This window comes from Chrysochloris asiatica, unplaced genomic scaffold (genome assembly GCF_000296735.1).
Source record: "Chrysochloris asiatica unplaced genomic scaffold, ChrAsi1.0 scaffold00138, whole genome shotgun sequence".
Lineage (NCBI taxonomy): Eukaryota > Metazoa > Chordata > Mammalia > Afrosoricida > Chrysochloridae > Chrysochloris > Chrysochloris asiatica.
In genome coordinates, this window is record NW_006408656.1 from 2,470,630 (window position 1) to 2,480,008 (window position 9,379).

The 9,379-nt window shown below is 48.5% G+C and overlaps 1 protein-coding gene across 1 annotated transcript in view; it reads left to right on the forward strand.

The window, feature by feature from the left end:
* The window catches only part of MAP3K12 (mitogen-activated protein kinase kinase kinase 12), an 18,386-nt gene extending 10,400 nt beyond the window's left edge, over positions 1-7,986 (forward strand). The window contains exons 2-14 of the mRNA XM_006869954.1: positions 2,148-2,629; positions 2,893-3,076; positions 3,260-3,451; positions 3,745-3,903; positions 4,024-4,182; positions 4,658-4,766; positions 4,926-5,035; positions 5,319-5,435; positions 5,558-5,695; positions 5,857-6,478; positions 6,790-6,860; positions 6,954-7,230; positions 7,822-7,986. Of these exons, the coding sequence (XP_006870016.1) occupies positions 2,185-2,629; positions 2,893-3,076; positions 3,260-3,451; positions 3,745-3,903; positions 4,024-4,182; positions 4,658-4,766; positions 4,926-5,035; positions 5,319-5,435; positions 5,558-5,695; positions 5,857-6,478; positions 6,790-6,860; positions 6,954-7,230; positions 7,822-7,920 (2,682 nt within the window). The 5' untranslated portion in view covers positions 2,148-2,184 and the 3' untranslated portion in view covers positions 7,921-7,986. The remainder of the gene's footprint in view (positions 1-2,147; positions 2,630-2,892; positions 3,077-3,259; positions 3,452-3,744; positions 3,904-4,023; positions 4,183-4,657; positions 4,767-4,925; positions 5,036-5,318; positions 5,436-5,557; positions 5,696-5,856; positions 6,479-6,789; positions 6,861-6,953; positions 7,231-7,821) is intronic.
* Positions 7,987-9,379: the final 1,393 nt, after the last annotated feature.

Here is a 9,379-nt window from a genome sequence, read left to right on the forward strand (position 1 = left end):
TGTACAGGGTTTCCGAGGGTGTAAATCTTTACGGGAGTAGAAAGCCTCATCTTTCTCCCGCGGAGCGGCTGGTAGTTTCGAACCGCTGAACTTAAGGTTCGCAGCCCGATTCGTAACCACTACGCTATGGACAACTTGTCATTAAGTGCAGTCATGTTAGTTTGAACCACCAACCCTGTGGTTATCAGTATAGAGCCATACTTCACTTTCATTATGACTCCATTTTAGCCTTCTGTTTTCGAAGTGTTGTCCCATCTATTCCAATTCATAACAACCCTGTATAGGGCTTCTGGGGAGGGGCTGGTGGGTTTGAACCAGCCAACCTTCTGGTTACTGATGCAGTGTTTATCCTACTGCATGCTCTTTAATGGTCTACTTGCTCTTTAATGTTATATGTAAATTTGCCCTCACTTCAAAAGGATCTACTCAATCCTTCAAATTCTTCATCACAATCACTTTACTAACTGCACATTCAGCTTTTAAATCATTGACACTTAGAAACTTTTCTTGCACTAAAGGCTAAAGTGAACTGGTGTGGTGCTGTAGGATCAGCACAGGACTGTGAAGCACAAGGTCAGCAGTTCAAACCCACTAGCTGCTCTGACTAGAATAAAAGGCTAAGATAGAGCCATGGTATGGCACTATAGGATAAGCACTGCACTGGTAACAACAAGATCCATGGTTTAAACACATGGAAGCCCTACACAGGGTCACTATGAGTCAGAACAGATGCAACAGCCCTTAACAACAACAAAGGCTAAAGTAAGAACTTGGGAGTATGCACCTGGTAAGCTTACCTACAAATTCTTAAAAGACACAGTAACTGATCTCTTTCCTAACCCAGGAACTGCACGTACTCCTGTTGTTAAGTGCTGTTGACTTGGTTCCAACTCATAGTGACCCTGTATAGTTTCCAAAGCTGTAAATCTTTGCTGGAGCAGAAAGCCTCACCTTTCTTCCAGGGAGCAACTAGTGAGCTCAAACACCAGCCTTGTGGTTCAGTTCAGTGCTCCCTTGTAGTTGTTAAGTGCCTCGAGTCGGTTCCAACCTATAGCAACCCTATATAGGGTTTCCGAGGAGCAGCTAGCTGGTGAGCTTGAACTGCTGACCTTGCAGTTCAAACCACCTTTGCAGTCCAGCACGTTAACTCACAGTGCCACACCTGGACTCCATGGCATTCCCTAGATCCACTGAAAAAGTAATTTCAAGGGATCTGATCAGAGGGCCCAAACTTCATGCATGTGTCTGTCATTAAGGGACTCCTTTTTATGTGCAATTCTTGCCTAGTGTTGATTCAGAGTTTATGATCAACACTCCCAGAAGATTCTGGTATGGGGGAGGGGGGGTATAGGAGCCTGCTATGAGGAACAATTAGAGGTTTGGTCACTGACAATATGTGAAAGAAAGAACAGGTTAGAGTTCACTGTACCTGATAGCTAGATTATACTTTGTACAGCTCTGAATTGGGACATGTATGCATATAAACCTCAGGTGGAAGAAACACTGGACCACAATCCTTGTCCTGACACAACTTCTGTATCTTTTCCACCAAAGGTGCTAGAGAGGTGATGGGGGATGTAGTTAGTACCTACACAGACCACAGGCAGGCCAAGTTGTGCACCTAAGAATGAGGCCCATATGTAAGATAAGACTCTCACCTGAGTAGAGGCTTCCTGAGAGGGCCGAGTACCTGCGTGGGAACCTACCAGTGCACCTATGTGCGCGTTTATATGCAGGTCTAAATGTTTTCAGTGTGTGCCTAAGGTTGAAACTTTTCATGGCCCATGTGTGTCTGTAAACCTCAGGTGAAAGAAACCTGTGCTTCAAGGGTGAATTACAGGGAGAAAGGAAGTGATCTGCTACCATTGTTTCACCAGTATAGAACTGAATGTAGCTTACCTTCAACTTGAGAATGATACTCAGGTATGTTACCGTCTACCTAAGGCAAGCTTATGTTACTAATAGATGGCTCAGAGGAAGCCCAGGTGTATCAGATGGGTACAGGTAAAACTTGGAGGGAGATGAGAACTCAGGCTGAGGCTGAAGTGTTTTTTTCCAGTAGGAACGTTGTGAGTCCAGCTCCCCAACCTGTCCCATCCTTGACTGGTGAGCCTGTGGCTTTAACAAGCCTTCCTTTATTTTTATAGGGCCCATCGCTGACGACCACAAAAGGGTTCAGAGGCCATGGCCTGCCTCCATGAGACCCGTACCCCCTCCCCCTCCTTTGGAGGCTTTGTGTCGACCCTCAGTGAGGCATCTATGCGCAAGCTTGACCCAGACACTTCTGACTGCACGCCTGAGAAGGACCTGACACCAACCCAGTGTGTACTCCGAGATGTAGTGCCTCTTGGTGGGCAGGGCGGGGGTGGGCCCAGCCCCTCCCCAGGTGGAGAGCCGCCCCCTGAGCCTTTTGCCAACAGTGTCCTGCAGCTCCATGAGCAGGAAGCAGGGGGCCCAGGGGGAGCAGCTGGGTCCCCTGAGAGTCGAGCATCCAGAGTTCGAGCTGATGAAGTCCGGCTGCAGTGCCAGAGCGGTAGTGGCTTCCTTGAAGGCCTCTTTGGCTGCTTGCGACCTGTCTGGACCATGATCGGCAAAGCCTACTCCACTGAGCACAAGCAGCAGCAGGAAGGTAGGCCAAGTCCTCCTGAGAGCCCCTCCCTGTCTTCCTGAGAGCCCCACTTGTCATACAGTGAGCCCTTCCCTCCAGAGCTGTCAGCCTCTGCTTTCCCAGGTTCTCTCCATCCCCTCAAACCTAGTTCTCAACCTGTTCCCGCGACTTTTCTGCATCACTCGCCTTGAGTCATTTCAGCCAACCCAGTGCTTTGCCCTGGGTCTTCTGCCCCTGAGTGCAGCTCTTGCTGAACCTGGTGGCACTGTGCCTCCTGTCCACAGACCTTTGGGAGGTCCCCTTTGAGGAGATCCTGGACCTGCAGTGGGTGGGCTCAGGGGCCCAGGGTGCTGTCTTCCTGGGGCGATTCCACGGGGAAGAGGTGGCTGTGAAGAAGGTGCGGGACCTCAAGGAGACTGACATCAAACATCTACGCAAATTGAAGCACCCCAACATCATCACTTTCAAGTGAGGTCCAGGGCAGGGAGTGGGGACACACACACTAAGGGTTGGACTCCCCTGGGGAGCAGGGAACTTCCCCTAATCTTGCAGCACTGGATTCCAAAGTAGTGTGCATGGGAATGGGGCTCCAGGTGCAAACCACATGAAGACTGCTTGCCTGAGGCCTTTATACCACTGTTTGGCCCCCAGGGGTGTGTGCACCCAGGCTCCCTGCTACTGCATCCTCATGGAGTTCTGCGCCCAGGGCCAGCTGTATGAGGTACTGCGAGCTGGCCGTCCTGTCACCCCCTCTTTGCTGGTTGACTGGTCCATGGGCATTGCTGGTGGCATGAATTACCTGCACCTGCACAAGATTATCCACAGAGACCTCAAGTCCCCCAAGTGAGTAAGCAAGTGAGCAAGGAGAAGCTATGTGCATGGTCTCCAGCAGGTAGTCCTACCCAAACCACTGTGGCCACCTCCAGGTTTCCAGAACCTGACAAGTCCAAATGGCCATTTCAGAATCATCTAGATTCTGAATCCCTTCCCAAATGACCATTCTCAAAAGGATTGTGTTGATGCCCCTGCCTCTGGGTGTCCCCAAATGATTTCAGAAAGAAAGGTACAGTTACTGCAGTGTATATGATGAGCTATGTGGAGGGGTCTGGACCCCAGCTGACTACACTCTCCCCCAGCATGCTCATTACGTATGACGATGTGGTGAAGATCTCAGATTTTGGCACTTCCAAGGAGCTGAGTGACAAGAGCACCAAGATGTCCTTTGCAGGGACAGTCGCATGGATGGCTCCTGAGGTGATCCGAAATGAGCCTGTGTCTGAGAAGGTGGATATCTGGTAAGGACCAGGCAGAGAGAGAAGGATGAAGAGTCAGCACTAAGGGGAGATGGGCAGACCTGGAGCGACAAGGGTCTCTGGAAGGAGTCCCTCCAGAGTGATGTTCCTTCCTATCCCTAGGTCATTTGGTGTGGTGCTGTGGGAACTGCTGACTGGCGAGATCCCCTACAAAGATGTAGACTCCTCAGCTATCATATGGGGTGTGGGAAGCAACAGTCTCCACCTGCCAGTGCCCTCTAGCTGCCCAGATGGCTTCAAAATTCTCCTTCGCCAATGCTGGTGAGGAAGGACTGCCAGGGCTGGGAAACTGGGCCTGGTGAAGCTAGGAAGCAAGAGGGGGAAAGGGATTGTATACTACACCTGAGAGGTGGTGTAGTGCATATGAATCAGTTTCTTGTCACCTAACCCTTCTTGTTCTGTACTTTGTACAAATGACATAGTCTCTAATACTGTTCTTGCATCTGTAAAAGCAAGGGTAAACAGTATCTTCTATGTAGGGTTGCTAGTAAGAACTAGTGAGACATGGAAAATGAAAGGCCCTGGTATAGCTACTGACAGTATTGGGAGAGCATCAATGACCCGAGGAGGAGGACCCATGAATGAAAAGGATGAATGCTGACTGACAATGTTAACTTCTAGATTTGCCCATGGAATTCTTTTAACACATCACAGAATTAGGTTCTCTAGAACACTTTGGGAAAGGTGTAAGTATCTAATCCTCCCTGACATTTTCTTCCTCATCTCCATTCTTCAGGAACAGCAAACCCCGAAACCGTCCATCATTCCGACAGATCCTGCTACACCTGGATATTGCCTCAGCCGATGTGCTCTCCACCCCCCAGGAGACTTACTTTAAGTCCCAGGTGTGCTGCGGGTACAGATGAATATCTCTTTGCAAAGCTAATGATGCACTTTGAGGGAAGACAAGAAGGGCTGAGATCCTAGAACCCTGTGCTCCAATCCACATAAGTGCAATCACCTAGCAGAATGGCCTTCATCCCATATTCTGTCTCCACCCTCAGGCAGAGTGGCGGGAAGAAGTAAAGTTGCATTTTGAAAAGATTAAGTCAGAGGGGACCTGTCTACATCGCCTTGAAGAAGAGCTGGTGATGCGGAGAAGGGAGGAGCTCAGGTATGTATTTAGGGTAGGGCTTGTTCAGTTCAACCCCCTGAAAATTTTTTTTCCACTTAAGAAATACTGAATTTACATTTTAACATGATCCAAAATGATTCTGTATTTCACAAGGGTTCTTGTTAAACTGTTGATTTTTCAGCTCAAGGCCCTGGTTGGGGAGGTGACTTTTACTGACAGCATGGACTGTGAATACCAAGGGCTATAAGACTAGAGGATAATTTATGGCATCAGGTGAACCCAGCTCATTGGAGGGGGTGGTCCTTCTGTACCTACTTCACAGACATGCCTTAGACATCAGGGAACACTATGAACGAAAGCTGGAACGAGCGAACAACCTGTACATGGAACTCAATGCCCTGATGTTGCAGTTGGAGCTCAAGGAACGTGAGCTGCTCAGGTAACCCTACCTGTCCTTGTTAACCCTGTAAGTCTTCACAACCACGCCTGCCTCCAGAAAGCCCAGATTCCTCCCTTCCTTCCTGGATATATTCTCAACTGAGAAAGTGGCTGGGTCTTTAGGCGGGAACAAGCTTTAGAGCGGAAGTGCCCAGGTCTGCTGAAGTCACACACTTCCCGGAGCCTTCTGCATGGGAACACAGTGGAGAAGCTCATCAAGAAGAGGAATGTGCCACAGAAGCTGTCACCCCATAGCAAAAGGTGGGACTTGAGTTCACTGAGGTTTCTGGTAGGGAAAAACTGTAAAGATGATGTGGGCAAGGAGGCTAAGGGTGCTTAGAGAGGAGCTATGCATTGACGTATATATAAGATAAGGGGACACATTTGTTCACCTCAAGCTTGCACTTTGCCTCTCCCACTAGGCCAGATATCCTCAAGACAGAGTCTTTACTACCAAAACTAGATGCAGCCCTAAGCGGTGTGGGACTTCCTGGCTGTCCTAAAGGGCCCCCCTCACCAGGACGGAGTCGGCGTGGGAAGACTCGTCACCGGAAGGCTAGCGCCAAGGGCAGCTGTGGGGACCTGCTTGGGCTTCGTGCAGCTGTACCAGCCCCTGAACCTGGACCAGAAAGCCCAGGAGGAGTGGGAGGGGGGCCTTCAGGCTGGGAAGCCTGCCCCCCAGCCCTCCGAGGGCTCCACCATGACCTTCTATTGCGCAAAATGTCCTCATCGTCCCCTGATCTGCTGTCAGCAGCATTGGGGACCCGGGGACGGGAAGCCACAGGGGAAGCTGGGGACCCTGGCTCACCTCCTCCAGCCCGGGGTGACACCCCCCCAAGTGAGGGCTCAGCCCCTGGCTCCACTAGCCCGGATTCACCTGGAGGAGCAAAAGGGGAGCCACCTCCACCAGTGGGGCCTGGTGAAGGTGTGGGGCTGCTGGGAACTGGAAGGGAAGGGACAGCGGGACGGGGAGGAAACCGGGCTGGGGCCCAGCACTTGACCCCAGCTGCGCTGCTGTACAGGGCTGCTGTTACCCGAAGTCAGGTAAGTTTGGAAAAGTTCCTGAGCCCTTTTCTCTAATGCCCTGTCCTCTCCAGGATACTAAGTCTTTTAACTCAACCCCCATGTTAATTTTCTTAGTGTGCCATCCAGTCAATTCTGACTCACAGCAATCCTGTACAGGGTTTCCTAACCACTAACCTTTTATGGTTCCACTTAGTGCTTATCCTATACCACCATACCAGGAGCCCCCCACATGAATCATACCCTACTTAATCATTTCTAATTGTTACCTTCTGGGTCTTAACTTCCTCTTCCTGTTTTTGCCCACAACCCCTCTCTCATCTCTCCTGCAGAAACGAGGCATCTCATCAGAGGAAGAGGAAGGTGAGGTCGATAGCGAGGTAGAGCTGACATCAAGCCAGAGGTGAGAGATGGACAGAAGGTCATAATGGCATTCTTTCACTTTCCAGGCTGTAAGGAACAGTCCAGCTATAGTCCTTTTCTTTTCACTACATAGGTGGCCTCAGGGCCTGAACATGCGCCAATCACTATCTACCTTCAGCTCAGAGAACCCATCAGATGGGGAGGAAGGCACAGCTAGTGAGCCTTCTCCCAGTGGGACACCCGAAGTTGGCAGTACTAACACTGATGAGCGGCCAGATGAACGATCTGATGACATGTGCTCCCAGGGCTCAGAGATCCCCTTGGACCCACCTGCTTCAGGGACCCACCTGCTAGGCCCTGAACCTAGCTCCTTGCCCATCTCACAGCAGGAACTTCTCAAAGGGGAGCAGGTGAGTTAAAGTGACCAAGTTTTATGACTGGAGAGCTGGTCATTTCAGCTTTTGGGGAGATAGGACAGGGGGAAGCATATAGTTATATAACCTCCAGAGTTAAAAGCTAGCAAGATAGTTTCCGAAGAGCAGCAGGTAAGCTTGAAATGCCAACCAACAATGTGGTTTAAACCAACCTTGCAGTCACAGCATTATTGGGCTGACAACCACAAGGTGAGCAGTTTAAATCTACCAGCCACTCCGGGGAAGAAAGACGAGGCTTTCTACTCCCCATCAAGATTTATAGACTCAGAAACCCTATCCAGGGACACTATGAATCAGAACTGACTTGACACACAACCAGGTACAGAGCACCAAGTATTGTCTTCTATGTAATACACAAGGATAGCCATTAATTGCAACCAATGACAAATCCTAGTATCTAATCAACTGAAATCCCTAAGTATAAAATCATAACCCACCAGAAGTATAGAATCATAACCCAGATGCCCAATGAAGGAGCTGAAAAGAATCAATTTAGAAGCCAAGCGATAGATACGCTCCTCCTTACAGGGCCCACACCTCATTGCATGTTTACGCTCTTCTTTACAGGGCCCTCCTAATTCTGAGGATTCAGACTGTGACAGCACGGAACTGGACAACTCAAACAGCGGCGATGCCTTGCGGCCCCCAGGCTCTCTCCCTCCATGAAAGCCACACTTATTTCCCTGTACATAGAAAAATATTTATATAAATAATATATATATGCGCCACATAATCAAAAAAGATAGGGCTATCCCAGCCTTAAGTCAGGCTCCAGGGAGAACAATTCACCTGATACACTCTAGGGAGGCCTGTTGCTGTGGAAACTGTGAGTCCTGGCTGGAGCTTCCTGCTTTACCCCTTTTCCTTATTTTCAGCAAGTGGTTAGCCAATAGAAAAGCCAGGCTTGTCTTCTATGCTCCTCTCTACCTTTGCCCTACACCCTGGGGAGCAGGACAAAGAACCACTTAGAGGGCACTTGGTTTGTTTTCTGTTTACTGTTTACACATTTTGCACTTGGGAGGAGGGAGGCTATGGCTGGGTCCTCCCCTCTGAGGTTTCTCAGGTGGAAATGTAACTCATTTCTTTGTCCTTCCATTTCTCTGCCCAAACCCTGGCTTCTGACCCAGGGGAAAGGACAGGTGACTATGATAGCATGTGATGGCACAGGCTGCTGGACTGGGCTACTGTTTAAGCTTCCGAGTCTATCCTGGTGCCTCATTTGGGTGGGGGACTGTTTATTGTAACCCCTGTGAAAAACCGTGAAATATAACCACTCCATGCAGGCCCAGCTGTTGAGGGTTTTCTTGGTGAATGACTGGGGTAGCTAGCATACATGGTAAGTAGGAACCTTGGTGATAACTTTTCTGATTACTTTGCACAAATCACTTCCCCTTTTCCACTAAATGAACATCATTTAAAAAAACATCTAAATCTATCTGCATAAATGACAGGAAATGCATAAATGATTTTAGTGGAAGGATAGTGGATCTTTTAATACCTGCCTTGGTGCTTGGAAGCTAGGACTATCAACAGTATTAAAAACACAAAAAGGCTCGGATAGACATGTTTTTCAGTTTCCATGTGCATCATCCTTGGTCCCACTCAGTGGCAGTACTTGCCTTGTTCACTACTCACACAAGTCTTAGAAAAACTAACCACCAGACCAGTTCATGGGGAACAACTTTTACAACAGGGACCAACCACGGGCACAGCTAGCTTGCTACAGCTATTAGCTCATGCTTGCAATGCAGGGTTCAAGGGCAATTAGGATTAAGGGCCACCAAAAAAAAAAAATGGGAGTGGCAAAACAGAAATAAACACCTTAACTGGAATAAAGGATTCTATTAAAAGCCCAAGCAGGTTCCTTGTCCTTTGAGATAAAAAGTACAAAAATAACAGCAAGACAAGAAGAATAAAACCCATATGAATCAGTGGCATCCAGTTTCTATTCACAAAGGAAAAGCTCCAGTCCATCTTTTAATTGTTTTTTTTTTTTGAAAAATTCCTGACATTACAGAACTAAACTGAAATGTATTAATATTCCACTCTTACATATCCATGACAAACAGAAAAAAAAAATTCATGAGCCAAAAAAAAAAAAAAAAAAAAACAACAACAAAACAAA